Raw genomic sequence first — 20235 nt, 5'->3', positions numbered from 1 at the left:
TCCGCACTATCCGCGTGACGTACCGTCACGCCGAAGAGATTCGCTTCTCGACGCCAACACTAAACGCAGCCCACAGCGGATGCTGTTCTCATCGTCTCACGCTTCCTCCATGCTCAAGGGAGAAGAGACCTATCCCATTAGCCTAGTTTCCTGATATTTAAGGTACATTTATTCATAAMCCCATGCAGGAACTGCTTTATTATCTCTCGGTTTCAAAGTCCTTTTAGTGAAAGGCCAACTTTTTCACTGACAAGCTGAAGTGACCTTAAAAGAAGTATTAATCTCGTACAGGTTTTCTGAGAAGCTCTTCCCAAAGCAGAATGATGACCACAACTATACTTTCCTAGCTACCTGCTGAAACACAACGATCACGTGCACCCAAACACCTTCCAAAACCCGCTTAGCAATGCTGCCGCTAGAAACCTCACTGCGGTGAAATACCAGAAAAGGGAGACCGCCAGCACTGCAAGCAGAGTTGCAATGACAGGTCCTCCTGAACCACCTCAGGACAGACAACACGATGGGAGCAAGGGCACCTTCTGGGGCTGCCCCACCAGCCACCACCACCACCTTTGCCCAGTGAAAGAGCATCAGCCCAAGCAGCTGCACTGCTGCAGCTGCAGGAGCTGCCACCGGGGTACGAACGCCAGGCACAAGGTCTGCCAGCTCTAGGGTGAAAACGCCGTATCAGCTGTTCTAACTACTGGATACCACCYCACACTCATAAAATCACTTATGCATCTTGTATGCTATAATGGACACAAAGTTTGCTATTTATATTCTAGATGTCCCTTGTTTCTTGAAAGTTCAAGACCAAACCTCTCTAATCACAAACTCCATCTGACATGACACCTCTAAGAGCAGCAGTCATAACATCCCACTTGTGTTTACCTCCAGGGAGATGGCTCCTCAAACTCGGCAATTGCTTTAGGCGTCAGTACATGCACCACAGCCAGTGCTTACCCAAAGGGAACCAAATCAGCCACAGCGAAACTTGCTTTAGCACAGAAGACAGCTAGAACTTCTTTGTACACACAGGTCCCAGTACAGAAACTGCTAAGCTACCTGCTCAGGTTCAAGGATAACACACAAGCTCCAGGACTGCCACACAGCCAACCTATGAGGGGATATCTGCTCATAACACATTACTCATAGCACCATAAATGGACCAAATCTGTATCTTGGATTCTCCTGAAGTATTGAGAAATAATGGGAACATGTCCACATAAAGTGTCACTTCAGCCCAGGTAACAAGTAGAAGTATCTATACTAAGGTAAGCCAATAACCACTCTCAAAAAAGCAAGCTGAGCATAAATACAATAAAAAACTGACTAGCTTTTAGCTAAGCTGCTTTGTTTTATGATGTTAGCAACTAAATAGTCCCAGTGAAGATTTGAAGTTAGCACCTCCTATAAACAAGGTGTGAGTGGAAAGCATTGCTCACACTTTTACTGCTCCTGGGGCTGCTACCGCTACTGCCTTGCTGGAGGCTTTCTGCGTAGTCTGCTACATGCAGTGCCTGAACAACTGTAGAACTATTAAATATTAATATTTATTATTTAAAAGAGTATCTTTCTTTACCGCTATTGATAAATTATGAAACTCTACCATGAATTTGCACACAGAATCTGCCTGTATGGAAAAAGACATATACCTTTTCACAGGGAAACCTTTAGCAAGCGGCATACATTTCTTACGCAGAATGTTTGGCCTTATTTTCCAAGCATTAAAGGGAGCATTTCTATCAAAGTTACTTAAATTTATCATATTTTTTATCATTCACAATCTGACAACTTATAATATTCTTCATATGAATGGAGCCCCTGAAGTGGAAAAGCACAGGCTTCTTCCCCCACTATTTGCTGYGAAGTTTTAGCACCACCACTGTTTACACAAAGGAAACATCTGTAAAGATCGCAAGAGAAGTGGGAGTAATCGTGAATGTGTCTGCTATTAGAAATGATTGAGTACTACATACACACACACCCCAAGCACTCAAGGGTTAAAGCTGGCTGTAACTAAATAACAGGTAGCAACATAAGGAATCACCAGTAAGTTGCATTTCTTGCCTGCTTTCTTCTTCCAAAAAAAATAAAAAAATAAAGACAAAAAAACCACACTAATCAATCAAGAATGAACTCCAACTGATGTCTCCTTGAGATGAGCAATCTTTATGTGCTAAAGTACATATTGTACATACAGTACAATTCAAAAAAAGCAAGGATGTTGAGCTACAAGCGTAAACCACTACTTGTGGTTTCCCACTCTGATGAATGGTAGTGATGTAACTGGACAGCCTTTCAGTTGCGTCTCAGTCATGTTGGTCTTTACTCCATCACAGACCACAAACCTACTTCAAAACTCTTCTCTACAGCACACAGGGTTTTGCATCCAACATTTTATAAGAAATCATTTTGCTAGGTTAAAAACCAGCCTGCAATCCACAGAAAGCAAACCTGTAAAGAAAATCTATAATTTTACATATCTCATTTTCAATTTATTACTAGAGTTATCTTGTAGGTATCTTGTTTTCAATTGAATTCTCTCCTCCTTTTTTAAAATTGTAGGAATTTGTACCGGTTTGATATCTGTGGGAGGAAAATCTGAAGCTGAAAAACAACTGCAGCTATTATCTCAAATCACAGAACTACCCATTTTACTCCATTAGTTCTCTAAATTTTAATTTTTATTAATTTCATATAAACTTATTAAGCATTAATAACTATAATTCATCTGAATTTTTAGAAGAATGGCATGCTATTTCTGTATAACACTACCAACCCAAATAATAGGATTTTTCAGGCACTGAAAGGGTATTTTGCTCTCTCTCCTTCCTTTCCTGACAGAACATATCAGTAAGAAAAGTGCTTTACACTTTTTCAGCACCTTTTTAACCTTCCAATAACCTTGTTTTCCAAAATTCTATTTGGTTTTTTTAGTGTTAGTAGGGAACTATTAAAACAGAGATAATCTGAGCGTGAGATGGGTACACATGAAGTTAGCAACACCATAACAGCATGTTCTAACCACACTTTCCCGAGCTACAACCTTGGGTATGACCACACACACAGGCGACCAGGGAGCAAGCAGAAGAGCACGCAACAGTGTCACAGCCTCCCTGGAGTAACGATTGACTGCATGCTCTTACCCAAGAGTAAATTCCAGGTTGAGTGACCTATTAATCTACATTTAGTAATCTACTATGTCAACATGCTGTATGTTTCTGCCTCACTTACCCTCCCATGCCTTGYGTACATGCCCACGCTTTAATAATAGGTGCAACCATGCGGCTTGCAAGTTGCACACCAAAAAGCATCACGTGGGAGACCTACAAGGAACACAGCCCTCACCTGTGAGTGGTGAGGGACATGCTCAGGAGCGGGTGCGGAGGGGGACAGGACGACCRCCCCAGTCCTCAGGGATTCACTGCTCCACCGGGGCTGGCACACAGCTCTGCCCGGCACTACCGACACTGGCCAGAGGCTGCCCTGTCAGCTCGTGCCAGCCCACGGGCAGAAACTGGGACTACCCAGTAGCTCCCAGGGACACGTCACCACCAGCTATGTAATGTAGCCTTGATATAGAGGCTGCACGGGAAGACCACAAGCCACTCAATGAGTCGACAACCACTTCTGACTCAGATTTTTGCCCCTTATCACGTAAAAAACTCAAGACAGTGTCGCACAAATCTTTGAGCAAATGAATAAAAGCAAAGATGGCAGTGGCATGTGAAACCTGAAGGACCAACACAGTCAGCTTCTCACAGAGGGAAATACACTCTTTGATGCATTTTATACATGTGGCCAGCAATACAGGGATAAATCTGAATATGGGTATTCTCACATTTTTAAATGCTTCTGAATAGGCAAAAACTCATGAAATTCACAATTTTTGGATGTGTATGAACACAGAACAAAAAAGGAGTAGGAAGAAAGAGCAAAGGACAAAGACTTGGCACCTAAATTCTATCTAATATACGTTTCTATGATATTATCAGAGTATCTTCTTGTCACACATTAAACAACTGTGACTAACATCTGTCACATTCGGTCATTCCTTCCCTTTGCCTGTCCCCAGAGCAGGATGTGCATATGTTCAGCAGGTTTTTATGGGTTTATTTGTCAGCTCTGCTCTTGGTGGTGGCCTGTGTCGCTGCAGAAGGAATGGGTCGGAGAAGCAAGCCTGTGGGAAAGCTTCCAGGGCCGCTTCTCCCACAGTGAAGCATTTGTCCATGTGAAACAGGGGTGTGATGCACAGTTCAGAAAGATGCTTTTTCAGCTTTCTTGATCTGGGCATTACTCAAAACTTTTGAGACCAAAATTCAGTCATGAAGAATGTATCTGCAGTCTGAATCTTTTGGTCCAATTTTCCATGAAAGTTTTCTTAGTCAATTGTACCTTAGATACTTCACCAGCTTTGCTACTTCAGCAGCTTTGAGTGTGGCTTGCATTACTTTCTGTGAATGCTAAAAAAATGCTAACTGTTACTATGCACCAGTGTTCACTATCTTTTCAAACTCCTTTTGATGACTAATACATATTCCTAGAACAGTTAAAAGTGAGACAGATGCAATAACAGGTGAAGCAGAAGTAGTATGACAAAGGAGTAACATTTCTGAAAGACTATCAAGTTAAAGAAATGAGAATATCCCACTAAGCCTGTGTGTTAACATAGCCTTCTTAAGAGTGTTAGATGAAAACCCCTACTGACCTTTATGGTATTTGTAATTTTATTCATATCTGCATATCAGTGCTGTTACAGTGAAATACTGTAGATATTTATACTGTAATACTGTAAAAATTCACCAATATAGATRCTATATTATATATTTTTTGTTTCTTAGTTGAGGCATGTACKAGAAGATTTCTGATGATTTGGGTAYGGACACACGTTTACARTAGGTCTACAGTCTGACACTCAGAGTCAAAAACTTTGCGCTTGTTGGGGCAGAGCTCATCGCAGTTCTCGGCAGCGAGCCACCAGCTTGCCCTGGGCACTGCTGCGCAAGACGAGCCACCTCCCTCAGAGCCAGTTACCTGCAACGCCGGCAGGATCCAAAGAGCAGCGGGTACTTTGATCCTAAGTTTAACGTAATGAAGCCTGGAAACCGAACTAGCTGATCCAACGTACAGTTCACTCAATTAAGCACAGGCTTAGCTAACTAATTCTTGAAGCAGGAAGCAAGTACTGCTTCATCCAGCTGTGTTCATAATCGCTTAATAGAGCCGCTCCATAAAAGGCCCATTTAACTCTGTCAAATTAGAAGGAGGTAAGGAAAACTACAGTAACCCAATACACAAGAAGACTTTATAAACAAGTATGAATTACTCTTCAAACTCTTTGGTAGATCTAGGCCTCCACAAGAAGCAACAACAGTACTTTCGCAGACTACGAAGTAGGATTTCAGCACTAGTCTCAAGATGAGGATCTTGGCTGAAGATGTTGAACTGATGCRGAAAAGCTGCCAGTTAAGGGTGGCAGCTGTCATCATTTCCTTATACAAAAGTATGGCATAACAAGCAAAAGCACAGAAGCATATATAAGGAGAGTAAGATTTCATTTGTCACTACATTGGAAAACCTAGACAAGTTTCCAGGCATGTAAACCAATTAYAACCATGAATGGCCATGACTACAGAAAACAAGGTAACAAATTAAGAGAAACTATTTACATTTTTCTAAACTAGGATTGTGGCCAATACTATTCTAATGTAGCTTTTACAGCATTAAATGTCTTCAGTAATATCCCTTCCTGAGAGTAAAAATGTTTAAGTGAGTCTTAGGCCCAAGAGGCTGAACAGAGACAGAGAGAGCATCTCGGTATTCACCTCAAACAGTCAATATACACACAGTCAGCCCGACACTGTAGGGTCTGAACATGAACCGCTCGCCACTGAATGATGGATTCAGACCCATATTAGTGCACGTGATATGTTAAAACTTCCCAGATCTTGCAGATCAGAAGTCTCATACTAGGTAACCCAGGGTTGGTTTATAAGGAAGGCAAGGATTCACACCTCCTCTTCCTCCATTAAAAATAAAATAAAATAAATTCGAGACCATTTAGTCTGATACTTGTGAAAATGATCATGTAGACTCAAAGATGACTTTTTTAATTCACGTAGATCTAAACAAATGGATACATAATATACATAGCATAAAGAGAAACACATGGCCTAGACAGGACTGATTACTTACCAATTACTGAAAATAATYTAACAAAGTTTTAGACTAGCTATGACAGCACTGATTCTCTCAGAAAGCTGAACTGTGTGTGTCAAACTGAAATCTGAAAGGATAAAGATTTCTTTCAGAGTTGACCTTTTGAAAAGTATTAAAGATATAGTGATAAGAGGTTTATATTTATCATCATGATTACTGGCAGTACCTAGTGTAGGAGTAGTTCAAAAAATGTTGGTATAATTACATTGAAAGATATCTTCTTTAAAATGGTTTCACTATGTTATCACAATAGTTGTGTTAGTGGCAGTCTAAGACTATAAGCAAAGCAGTATTTAGGCAGTGGTAATCCCCTTAAAATAGGCTGATACTTGCTCTATTTAATTAGTCTAATACCTAACTATTTCAGGTAAAATATCAAGTGATAGATAGGACTTGGATGTCAAAAAGTTGTCAACAGCCACTGAGGGGAAAAGATAAAGCAAGACACCTAGAGAGTGGCTGTAAGTATTTTAAATTGAAAACTAGCATGACCATCTACATAAAAAGTACTTCTCCAGGGGTGCCCAGGTAGGACGGCAAGTCAGCAAAAACGGCAYAGCAGGCAGGTGACTCACAGCTGGTTGCCCACTTACCCCCGACAGGGAGAGGCAAGGCTCCTGCAAGCCAAGATTCGTATCGACATGTTTGGCCACCTCTTGAAGCTCCTGGGTGAGCAGCACCAGGTCCAAGAATGACCAGGGCTCACCAGAACGCCCATGATGGTGCCAGCTTCACCTAGCGATCGCAAGTCTCCACTGTAAAACAATGTCTAAGCAAACTCTCTACCAGCCAGGAACAGAGGTTGACATTGCTTTTTTGTTTTTTCCCCATTTATGAACACTGTTTGCAATGCTAAACGTCACTGGAGGCAAATACTCACTAACAAGTGTGCAAAACTTAAGTTTTGTTTGCAAGTAAACATTTTCCTTGGGCCAAACTAAAAAATTCTCTCCTGATCTACATAACTGAAGCTAAATTGTAGCCCAGAGTTCATTTGACAGCCAAGATCTTCCTCAGGGGACCTGCTATAACCGAAGCCCAACCTTAGTTTTAATTATAAATAGCTAATTAAATGCAAATAGAAAAGCCATCACTACTGTCATCTAAGACAAGTTTTTAAAACCTGAATAAGCTTCCCACCAGCACTAATACCACATCCCACATGCAAAAGGAAGTGCCAGTAGTTCACTGCCAACAAAGGAATTTATTTTTAGCTTTGGCAAGAAATGTGCAATTGGATGTATGCACAATAATACCTACAAATAAAAAAGTGGTTTACCCCCCCAACAGAATTTTTTTCTCTTTTTCTCTGTCTCTCTCAGGCACAGCTACAAGCAAYGTAGAGCAGCTAAAGTTTCCATAGGAAAGTCTAACACTATAGGATCTTTTTCTGGAAAAAAAAAATAAATAAAATAAAAAAAAATTAAAGACTTATCCCCAAACCTCACCCAAATCATCCTGTTAGCAGCATGACCCCTTCACATGTATCGYTGGAGGTGGATAGGGGGAAGCACCTTTCTAGAACTCTATCTAAAGCTTTTTCCTACTACTTCTTACCATTGCAAAGTTGCTAAAAGCCTTCAAAAGCGAGGATGCCCTCAAGGATGCAGTAGAAGTTTCATGTGAACAAAGCACTTGCTGATTGTCCATCACACTGGTTTCTTATCACTCTATTTTCCAGTTAGAACACATTCTTTACAAAATGCTTACGATTTACTGATATGATAGGAATCAAGTTATAAAATGACTAAAATAAATTACACTGCTAAAATTACAGTATCCCAAACCACATTTTTTTTTCAATTATAAATTCTGGTTTTTACTTCCATTCAATAAAATCCTTGGTCTTGCAACAAGTCAAAATATATCCTAAGACACAGAGAAAAACAACCAAACAAAATATATACATATATATACACACACACACACACACACACACACACACACACACACACACACACACATTCATTTAGAAAAGTGAATATATTCCTAGCATCTTAACCTGGTGATTCCTGTGCAAATCTCACAGGCCAGTCCAACATGTCACACATACTTCTCAAGTTCTATGGTCAGATTTCCATGTCTCTCATTCAGGTCAGCAATGCTATCAGATTTTTACCAGAGGATTCCAAAGAATTCTTGCTAAAAGCCATTAAAGCAAATGAAAATGTCTTTTTATCAGCCGCTCCTCATCAGGAACAGAACTGGCAAATCATAGCCCTAAGAATTTCAGTTCTTTTGGATTTTGTTCTGAAGATAAAGAACTAAACATTAGCCTCCCTTTTACCATTCTGCCATAAGATGCTGTGCAAGTCTGCAAAAGAGTATATGAAGYACTTGTAACTTCAAAATTTCCAATTCACCCTCCCCCTTTCCCCAGGGTTGCAACATCTTAAATTCTAAACTGAATGCTTTGAATTCTGAAGCAGATAAAATACAGTACATTGCCCAAGTTTAGGTACATTATAGCAAGGTCATTTCTTTCTCCCACACATACAAATACAAATTCATGCACCAAATACCTGCCCTTACTTTTACAAGCCTACTTCTGTTCATCATATTTCGAGAAAAAAGAATGTAAGACTTTATGTAAGATGCTGTATTGCTATCAAAGTTGTGTTGCATGAATCAGCAAACAAAGAGCAGATCCGGCAAGGTTTGCTTTCCCTGAGATAACACTCTYACACACAAGAACAGTACATGTGCATCTATAACTGGATTCAGTCTTTAAAAATACTCACATACTTTTGTTTGAGACAGCAAGAACGCTGCAATTAATTATCTGATTTACACTGAACAGAGGCTGGTTTGCTAACAACTGTTTAAATAAGGGAAGCCTGCATTGAAAGATTTTTTTTTTTTTACTACTACTACTAACATATCTGTGAAAATTAAGTAGAAAAGGACCTAATTTCTCAAAAACAAAATGTATGTTTTACACACACAAAAAAATATAGCAATGTACGTACTTAAAATCGCTGCAAACACGATTATTTTAACTACCTATTTTGAATGAATCTTTACTGCCTCCTGCCTGRGGCCCATATGCAGTCAAAACTTCCCTGCAGGGGCTTCCTTGCTTTTTTTTAAAGAATAAGGATTGGTATTGAAAGCAAAGGTTGGTCAGAGAGCAGCGGTTCGCACCTCTGTGCTTTAAAAGCTCGCTCGCTCGCTCGCACAGAGCGCTTCTCCCTTTCGGTCCGAAGCCCACCCCGYGACCCACGTCAGGCTCTGCCCTGCCGCGCAGGAGGTGCGAGTGTCCCCCCCGCAGAAGTCGCCGTGCCAGAAGCGAACGCTAACTTTACTATTACCTTCCTGTTATTTTCTCTGCTGCCTGCRTGCATGCAGAAAAAAAAATGCAAAAAATCTCACGGTTAGGACGCTACGCTGCAGCGAGCTATCCCGATCTCTGCAAAAGCTCACCTTGCCGGCTGCTAACGAGGGCGCAGAGGTAACTTAATTACACAGATGAGTATTTACCCTGGTATTTACTTTTCGGATTTTCCTTTTTTCCCCTCCAGGGAAAGGGAGGGTCGGGAAGGGAACTGTAAAAGGAAAGGAAGTGGAACTGGCTTTTCAAGAGCCTTTAAGCGCCTGGCTGGTTTGCCCGGGTTCGGAGGCGCTTGGAGGAGCCGCACCGGCACTCCCAGCAAGGACGGGACGGATATACTTTACCAGCGCAGAAGTCCGGCGGCGCCGAGGACTCGCGCACCGYGGCGAGACCGGCCGAGCCGTCTTCCATGCTCGTCCCCCGCGCTACGAGCGCTACCAGCCCGCCTCCGCCCGCGGCCCCGGCCGCCTGCGAGCGCGGAGCGCCGCTCTGCGCGGCCCACGGCACGCCTGGACCGGGAGGGAAACCCTGCCCGCCCAGACGGCCCACCACAAAGCACTTCTGCGTTGGCGCACGCAGGAACTCCCTCCTTCGGAGAGCGCGTCGCCGCAGGGCGAGCGAGCGGAGCCGGGGGCGGGAGGCTGCCGCAGGGAGCCCGGCCGGCCCTCCGCCGCCCCGCCGGCCGGCTCCTCCGCGGCGGCGCCGTGAGCCGGCTGCTCCTTCTTCTGCAGGGCAGCAGCGGCTCCCCGCCGGCCGGCCGGCCTCGAAGCCGGGAGACGGCTACTGCTCACCGCCAGCTCCCCCCAAAACCCCGATAACTGGGCTCCTACCTCGGCAACCCGCGACTCCCGATTCGGATCCCGCTATACTGCGGCTTGTTCACAGCAACCGTTAAAGAACTACAAGATTTTGCGAAATTACACAGGRAAATCTGACTGCAAGTGATTTCCCCTCAGTCCGAAGACAGAGAACGACCCAGACTAATCAGCGAAAAGGATTCCTGTCCCTTCGCGGGTCAGATTGGCCACTCTTGCTCCAAAACCACGTACGCTCGTGCGCCAGGAAGACTACGGATCTAGCGGCACGCAAACGCACAGCACAAAGGGAAAAGGTTCACGCGCGTTTGGGGGGGGTCGTATTATATTAGAGTATTTTTCACATGACATCCTTTGAGATGCAAAAGCAATGACGTCATCAGCAATATGCTCACATTCATCCCTTTACATCAAAACAAAGTAATATATCCTGGTTTAAAACCAGCAGCTTTTCAAGACTACCCTTCTGTTAAGCAGAAGAAAACTCATATTACAAATGCATTACAACCTATTTAATGCGATCATGATTTTGTCTGTCTTGCAAGATGAAGTACAGCCAGATTGAGAACTAATGAATGCAACATGTGTTCATTCTTTTGGTAGCTGTGCCTGAAGCCAACTGGCAGAACGAATACAGCAAGATAAGTGTCAAAACAAAACTATTTGTGAATATGTACGGCATATATTTTGCCTCATCTCTCTATCATGCTTCAAATAATCTAGAATTTTCAAAGCTTTGCAAACATAGTTAATAACTTTGGATTTAAACCTGCTTTCCAGACAATAGTAGGATAGTCAAAAATACATGAGGGAAGCCCACATGTCCATTCAAAAACAAGGAGGGGCAACACTTTTTCCCATCTGCAAAAACAAACTATTGATAACAAGGCTCACAACAACACATATAGCTAAGAGACCACTCAGTAAAGGGTTTTACATTTTTCCTCCYCCCTCCAAAAAATTCTTAATCTTTATTTTCCAGCAGCTCCTGATGCACTTGCTGCGAGCTTGCTTTCAGGTAAGGCAGAAACCAGCCTCCTCAGTGATTTAAAAACACACTTAGTCAGCTGAACACAACTCTGCAGTTACAAAGTAAGACAGACAACAGAAGCAAGACGGATCATTGTGATTAATAAAGAGAACGTATAGGCGAGCTCAAGAAACTGAGTGGTGGAAAAGATAAAAGCCAAAAGGSACAAGTGGCACAAAGGCAAGGAAAGGGCCCTAGTTAAGTCAAGGGCCTCAAAAAGCACCAGAAGTGAGCAAGAACCCGTACTTTTAAAGTGTCCAAATCACCTTGTTACATTAGGTTGCTAGATTAAACCACCTTCATTGCAAGATGAAACACTACTGAGTCTTAGTCCGAGTGCATTAGGCCAAACTGAAATTTTGCACRTGGTAAAGAATGGCACAGAGAAAGCAGAAGGAGGTTTAATTTGCCATTTTAAACGGCCAGTAGCGATCCAAAGGATGACTAAACTAAACTTACAGATTTAAGCAATAAAATTTCTTACAGTGTTTTGTTTCAGAACAAAAGTAAAATATATTTTCGATTTAAAAAAAAAGAAAGTATCTCATACCACACAAAAAGAATATGAAATGCTGACATTTCCATAAGACCCCTTTGGTCCTAATAAAGGTGGATCACCTCAACAGAAGAGAGCTGCTTTAGTACAGCATTTGAAACCAAGTTTAATGCCTGCCAAATCAAGAGCAAGCAGCGCAAGGTGAAAGGAGCCAAACCAAATATTAAAATAAATTCAGAATTATATTCTTTAACACCAATGTTGTAAATGAGATAGACTTCACATTGCTGACTGTATACATGCTGCTCCTGAAAATGGCAGAAACACTCACTCAAGCAATCATCTGTTCCCCATCAGTCTCAGGATTTAGACCAGAATTTTTGCTTYGCCTCTAAACCTTTCCCGAAAACCTCAGCTCCTCATGAGGGTCTTCCACTCTTCTGCTTCTGGCCCATAACATCCTTCTAAGCAACCTCCCTCTTTCCAATCCTGCCCTCTTCAGCAGCTGCCTAGCTCCAGCCTCTTCCGGCTTGAACGCTATCACAGGCTCCTCTTAACCATCATTTAACATGAATAAGGGACGAGGAGTCGCTCCTCTCAAGTATTTTAGATAAATACAAATGAAAGTAGTACATAAAATATGACAGACCAAAATAAAACCCATGTATCACATAAAGTAGGCAAGTCATCTTTGCCTAGAGAAATCCCTTTGAGCATGTCAGTGGTGAAAAGTTCAGTGCTACACTTCATAAAGAAAAAAAAATGCTCTTCAATCTCACGTAATAAAGCACCTTAAAAATTGGGAATAGAGCCATGTATGTTCTAAGAGTTGGGTTTGTACAGATACTTTGGAAACATTACGCATCTGGTAAGGACAGTACATATTTCAAAAAGCTACAGCTGTATCAATCAGATTGTGCACCYACAAAGCAGCCACTGCTGGACACTTAAGGTTTTGAAATACCAAAAAACATTCCAACCTGCATTTTCTTCAGGGGTGGGGTCAGATAGCTTCTCTGGCATTTGAAGAGAGCAGTAGTAAACTCTGAACTCTTCCAGGTCATTACTTTTAAACGAARATGAAGAAAAAGCGAGTCTCCTGCCCCCAACAATGTAATTCTCTTCCTGTGACCCAGCTAAGGCAACTTTGGGAACCTTCTACCAAAACCACCACATCCCAAGCAGTATAAACTGCAGAAGAGAAATATTCTTCCCATGCTGTCTTCAGTAACTTAAAACCAAATAGAGAAAAAAATAGTTTCCTTGATAAATGATCCTGCAATTGAGAAAACATCTACAATTATATGAAATCTGCACAAATTCTCTYTTTGAGAGAATTTGGTTTTCTGATCTGTTTTCACAGAACAGGGATTTCTTCATTTTTTTTCAAATTCAATAAATTGTTTTGCCTCATGAGGGAAATACAAGTCCACATGCTGCTGTGTGGCCTTCCTTCCAATGGATTATTGGAAGTTCTCCCCACCTACCCCTCTTTCCAAAAATCCTGGGGGCTATAGCTATATAAAATCGATACTTTAGCAACCAATTATATCGAGACTAGTTTAATGACACTTTTGTTTTCAAATAGGAAGATGGCAGCACTAGTTAATTCTGTTTCTTTATTGGTATAAAGTTTATTGTTTTCCGACTGACAAACAGTTCCTCAATTATTTCGCTTCGTTCAAGGGGCACAAAAGACCTACAACATCACGTTTGGAGGCAGTTACCTGCACGGCCAAATGGTATGACGTTTCAGCAGCTGCATGCATCTCTGTACCATTGTTTCTTCTGCCCCATGGAAATGACAGAGTAACTGTGAACTCTTTAATAAATAGAGAATAGCAGGACTTAYGAAAAGTATGCATGGGCTACTAGGTTATAAAGGACAAGCCCAGTCTCGCAGGATTCAGTGCTTTTGTGAACCCCAGACTTCCGAACAGCAGGGTCTACTTGGGTTAAGGCAGCCTAGGGAGCCTCAGCTCTTTCCAGTCACTCTCTCCTCTCTTCTTACTCTACTCCTGGTGCTGGCACTGCAATAAAGTCTATTAAAATACCATTCTCTGAAGCATTAATGCACAGAATTATGGAAGGCAGGACCTTTGATGAAGGTCATATTCAGCTGGCGTAAGCAAGRCTGCTAAAATAAGCATTCCTGCCCTTTTCCTGCATCATTCCCATCCCTATCCTGTTCTTGTGATTGGCACAACAGCTTGTGCGGCTGCACACGAAGCATGCCGGCAGACTGAACCACATGAGAACCAACCCACCAAAACCAAAACACAAAACCTTACCAGGCTGGTTTCATGCTATRTGGCATAACGCACAGCTGTTCCAGCAGGAGGGAGGTGGCAGCGCCCAGCTGGAGAGAGCAGCAGGGACCATTTCTGTCAACAGCAGCTCTGCCTTCAGATGACTTGAGGTGATTGTGAAACAACTGCACTTGCAAATCGCATTTCATTGCCAGAAAGCTGAGTGAAGCAAGAGCTGATGCAGATCCGAACAAAGACTACCCAGAAGAAGCAACACCGGAGTAGGATGCAGCAGATGGAGCACATAGCAGCACTGGAGGCTGCTCCTATAATCGATCCCAGACCCTCAGCTGAACTCCCTGGTCCTACAGGCATCTTTCTCAAGCATAGCTCACACATAGGAACCATAAGGAATCACATGCATAATCACAACCTAAAAGCCATCCCAAGGCTGCTGTTCTCCAGATCCAGAGTCGGCACTCATGCAGTGAGCCATCATGGGAAGAGGAACCGAATGGGAAAATTTTCCCCAAACCAAACTGATCTAACTCAAAAAATAGTACAATAAAAGTAATAAATCCCCCTCCAAATAACGCATGCGTGCTTTTAAGACTAAGCACCCAAAATGTCTATTTTCATCAGGTTGTTTTTCAGCTGCATCAGCGGCTTACTCGAGTTTGCGGCATACCTGCAGGTGCCGTTGTACCAACACTGCCGCGGTGACAGCGCGCTGATGTGGAGAACGAGAAGGGTGGCAAGGTTTCAGCCTGGTATTTCAGCGAGCACAGCATCAAACCACAGCTGCAGCACGCCTTCCGCTGCCTGCTGGGAGCAGTTGCAAAGCAGACAGCTCGCAGCTGCTTTCCTGCCTACCCATCAAGCGCAACACAAACAGCCAACAAACAAGATGAAAATGTATCGAGTCTAAAGCATGGCCAGGAAAATGTTTCTCCGGTGAATTTTCCTTTGAGCATATGTTCCAGACCACAGTTACRAACAGCATTGCCTGCCTTACACGGCGACCCATGAAAACATGCAACATACTGCCCCTGAGAAAGGGCAGATTTGGGACAGCAGCATCCCCACTACGTGCAGTCATATTTTTACAAAGAGCCTTGCAGTTTCATCTCTGGTCAAGAATCTACCCAGTTTCAAACACAAGTTTTGCATAAATAGGAAATGATATTTTCATAGCTACAGGTAAGTTATACAACACTCTTAAATATGTAGCATTTCCATTTTCTGAAAGTAAAAGTTAGATTTTTTRATAAGAGCAACTAATTGAATCATACCAAAGCTATGGTTATGGAAGTGACTAGCTGTCTGATCATCTAGCTCATGACAACAGAAAAAAAAATAATTTTTGATATGCAGAAGCATGGAGACATTGGGGAAGAGGCAATTGCAAAAGTGTTTTCTAGTAAAGCACTCTTGAAGTCTAGTACCCACTATGTTCAGAAATATTACTCTGCTTAAGAGTTGAGTATTTAAAAAGGAAAAAAAAAGTCATTCTCACAAACTGAAACACCTCCAACTGTTGGCTGTTTCCACTAATATATTGCCRCATTGTTTATTATTCTAGCTAGTTTTAAAATCATTTTAAACTAAATTAACTGGAAAAAAAAACACAATGTGAAACTAATCTGCCATTTATAATGCAGACCACAGAATACCTCATTTATATCCAGTCTGAAATGCTGAGAAAGTAGAAAACACTTTATGAAAGCAACAGCAATAAAAACAGCAATCCTTCAGGTAATAATTAATTATTATTAAAGATGCCCTGCCCAGGATTCACTTATGTTTTTGAGGCTCCCATAAGGCTTCCAAGCAGGTGACTAGTTGCCCTGGAAGGATGCAGCTGCATCTACACACAGAAAGCAAAGACATTCCAGTTGTTTGCTCAGATGCAACCACTAGTCCTGCTACTGCAAGTAAATGAGAGCTAAGAAGCAACAGATACTACTCTAGCTTAGTCTAGATAACAATCTGAAACCTGAAATGTGGTTCCCTGTTATGTACGGAACCCAAATATTCCATCTGAAAAGTGATTATCTATATTTCTGACCACAACATAAACATATCCTATTTAAATATTGTCTAGTGCACTGAAATGTAATGTAGGTGTCAGACTTTAAACTATTACAATACTTTGGAGTTTGACCTTCTCAAAATATCATTTACAGACACACAGTTTTGACATACTACATGTAAATGCTATACAGTCTATAAATTAATTACTCTCCAGATGTTACAGGATACCAAATTAAGTGGTTCAAAAGGAACCTATAGAGACATTTTCATATCAGTTTCATTCCTTTAAGACTATTTAACAGCATATTTTGTGCTTTCAGGCAAATTGGTCACAGTAATAGACACTGCAAGCAGTTTACAAATGTAGCATTGAAGTATTGTGAAAGCCAAAGGCAGGACTTGTGAGCTATGTTGCTGGAGAGACATAAATGATATCACACATTTAAAGAAATGACAAGGATGTAAACTCCCGTTTACATAATGTCTTTCTTTTTCAGTAATGTTCTCAGTATTATATTTTGACTCTACTTTAAAGGGGAACATAAAGTGGGAGACTGGCTAAAGAAGATTATGCAAAAAAAAAAAAATGCCGCTAGGAACAAACCACACTGCTTCTATGAATTGTTTGATACCAAACTGTCACTGGAAGGAATTAGCTTGTTCACAACTCAGGAGGACAAAAGCAACCTTCAACCAAGTCAATAAACTAAATTCTGCAAGACTAGAAGTCCTGATGCCTTGATAGTTTAAAAAAAATATATATATCCATATGAAATTAAGTATTGATTTTTGATTTATTCTTCCTTCAGGAATATTCACATCATGAAAAAAATTGACATAGCTGATATTGCGAGGGGCTAGCAAGGGCATATTAAGAAACAACAGCAGCCCACCATCTTACTTGGTAGGTTTTTCACAGGTCAAGACTGAGGTCAATATTTGACTATGGATGACTTTCGACTACTGTGCTGCTATTGCCAGAAAACCCATTCTGTAGGTCAGAAGAAATTATTTCGTCCTTGGACTCATCAGTCCTGCTCTGACAGCTAAAGGGTGCTGCTAAGAACAAAAATGTGTGTGAGRGAGAGAGAGCAAGAACTCTTTGGTGCACAGTGGCAGCTAGCTGAACCAAGAGATTAAGCAGCTGTGTTGTAGCCAAGGACATGCACTGCACAGGAAGAAAATATATAAATAAAACCTGACCAAAACAGGGTAGATTCTTGGTAGCACTAAGAAACAATATTTTCCAAGAATCTAGCTTACTAAAGCTACAGAAACCTACTGAAGGTCAAAAGCAACAGGAATTTGATGGTATCATACTGCATAAGAGACATTTACACTCACAGCAAAACCTGCAGCCCTAGAAGGTGGCATTGGTTACTGCAGTGTATGATCAAGTTCACCATGCCCTGATTTCTCCAAAAGCACTTCTATATTCCATATCCATCTAGTCATCAAGTGTACAATCCAAAACATATTGAAGTCAATGAGAACAGCTGACAAATAGAAATCTAATCAAGCCTCAGATGAAGAGTTTATCCATCTGCACTTTGAGAAGGATAAAAGTCCTTGTTCTAAGTGAATCAAATACCAGGGATGACAGGACTAAAATTAAAAGCAACTTCCTCGCTAGCATAGGAAACAACAAAATGGATGGCTCTAAGCCCCAAGGGCTTATGATAAGCAGTAATCTAACAGGACAAGATCTACTACTACCRTATTAGAGATGCAAAGAAAGTAAACAGATGATGAAATAAAATAAAAAGTATTTCCATAATTTCTCAGAAGCTCAGACTAAGGTAGCATTTGTATTTTTTTTAATGCAAGTGAGTCTTCCCAATCCTACATATACATAAAGTCTATGGATTTAACTGCACACTTAGTAATGCATGTGCAAGTTTATACAATCAAAACTGTGATATGACAACTCCAGCACAAGATTTTTAGACAAAAGCTTGAAAGACTTTTATATTTAGCTTCTTTATTCTCAGCACAGGAGCTTACAATGCACTGAGCAACTGACAGTAACACTACATTTTCAGCACAACTTACATTTGGAAGAAACATTTTGCCTAGTACCTCTATAAACAGGAAGGCTCTGCTATTTCCTTCAACCAAGTGCTAGAAACCTACTAAAATAACATAGTCTGCAGCAAAACTTATTTGAAAGTAACAAACCTGTAATGCTGGACCTTTTAACTGGTGTAATATTGCTCCACTGACTGTTGTTGACAGTGCAAATATGTTTTTTCTACTTTAAACATAAATGAAGTCCTCTACAGAAAGGTATACACTAGACTATTCTACTCCCAACTCTATTCAAGGACACCAGAATGAAAGGGATGGTATTAGGAGGAATGAGAAAGTAAAATCCCAAGGGTGTGCAGGTGGAAAGAAAGAAAAAATCCCCTTTTCTGAAGTCTCTTCTGGAAGATTTGGGTTTCTTCAGGCATCATTTCAGGATGCATTCAGTTTACAGGGAAATATATATCAAGCAAAGATAGAGGCATCATCTTCCAATCAAAAATAGTTTTTCACTCTTCTGTCAAATTGCTGAAGATTCTGCATGCCAGCCTTAGAAAAAGAGTATAAAAATCATAGCAATTAGAAATTAATGATTTTTTGCAAGTCATTTGTGTAGCTTTCCTGCCTTTAAACAGATATTTACATTTTAACCCAAACACGTTTGTCTGCATCACAAAGAATAATCCTTCAACTAACTGCTTTGCATCTTTCTGCCACTCCTAATCAAAGAGACCTATCGCCCTGCAAGGTGGCTCACAATGAAGCAAGCCCGCTCTACCTCCCCCCCACCCCTTAAAACAAAGTCAAGGGATAGTAACTGAAGATTTTAAAGGACTATACTTGATCTTTCAAGGCTTTCTGAACAGCGTATTTATACATCTGAATTTTTCTGTGCAAGTCTCCTGACAGAATACAGATTATGCATCAAATGAGTTACTCAGAAACAAATATGTCATCATGCAACTGATTTTACCTGCCTAATCACTATCAACTGGTCAGAGGTAGCTTACATTAAAACAAATTACATGTTTTAAAGTACACCTGCCACAAGATAAAAATCAGTTTGATTCTACAGCATCCTCAAAACCCATGAAGGATATGTGCATCGTGGGGAAGAGGGGAGAAGTGGACAGAAGGGGATTGAATTAAGCATCGATTTAGAAGCATCTTGCTATTTTCTGTCTGCAGTGATGAAAACAGGTTTATGGCATTAAAACTGATGTGAGAGAGAGAATGAACACCAGTCAGGTAATTTGCACTGTCTCCTTCCCCTTCCTCTTCTCATTAGAAAAAAAGGGGGGAGGAGGAGGAAAAGAAAATCAATTTTTATCCTTAGGCAAGCAGAATAAAAGTAGACCAGCAAGACAGTAACCTAAATTTGCAATCTGACACCAGTTGCCAGTGTTGAGTGCCACACAAAATGGTCTAACTTTAAACTCTGAGGCSACTGAACACAGACATCATGGCCATGTGTAATGAGTCATTTGTTTGCAGAAAACTTTGTAATTTGTCCTCCTCCTCTTCAAAAAAAAATTCCTCAATCTGTCTTAAAAAGCAGCAGTATTAACTTTTGAATGTTAACTCGCTGCTCACCTCTTCACGCAAACRTGTTACTGATGGCGAAACCTAAAGCGAGACTCTGGGCTCTCTGCACCACACATACACAGACATAGTGTAGAGCAACTCGGTGGGGACAAGGGACAGCGCAGCAGCTCTTCAGGGCAGAGCCACTTCCCTAAACCACAGAGCCAGACAGTGACTGGGGGATTGAACTAGACCGGCCCTGAAAACATGCCAAATAACACCAGCAAATAACTGCTTCCAAGGTACCGCTCTTCAGTGGCACGAGAATGGAAACGCATATGTGGCATGAACATCTTCAAATGGGAGTTTGGTTGGGGTTACTGGTAAATAAGTACAGTTTAAACTAGATTCACTTTTGGAAGATTTAATTTTGTAACACATTTTTAGATYCTCCTATACAGTTTTGCAGGAAAGAGCAAGTCTGCCAGTTGTGGCCCTAGAGGGGGAAA

The 20235-nt window shown here is 41.3% G+C and overlaps 1 protein-coding gene across 5 annotated transcripts in view; it reads right to left on the bottom strand.

The window, feature by feature from the left end:
* Positions 1-20235, bottom strand: part of EML4 (EMAP like 4) — a 148171-nt gene that overhangs the window by 83188 nt on the left and 44748 nt on the right. For 4 of the 5 annotated variants that reach the window (XM_085315829.1, XM_085315830.1, XM_085315832.1 and 1 more), the window contains exon 1: positions 9898-10000. The exons of the other annotated variant lie outside the window; for it this stretch is intronic. In XM_085315829.1, the coding sequence (XP_085171955.1) occupies positions 9898-9964 (67 nt within the window). In that variant the 5' untranslated portion in view covers positions 9965-10000. Of the gene's footprint in view, positions 1-9897; positions 10001-20235 lie in introns of those variants that run through there. 5 annotated transcript variants of the gene reach the window in all.

The sequence above is a fragment of the Rhea americana genome, unplaced genomic scaffold, assembly GCF_003343005.1.
Source record: "Rhea americana isolate MKP2758 unplaced genomic scaffold, rheAme1 scaffold_44, whole genome shotgun sequence".
Classification (NCBI taxonomy): Eukaryota; Metazoa; Chordata; class Aves; order Rheiformes; family Rheidae; genus Rhea; species Rhea americana.
This window is presented reverse-complemented; position numbering and strand designations above follow the sequence as displayed.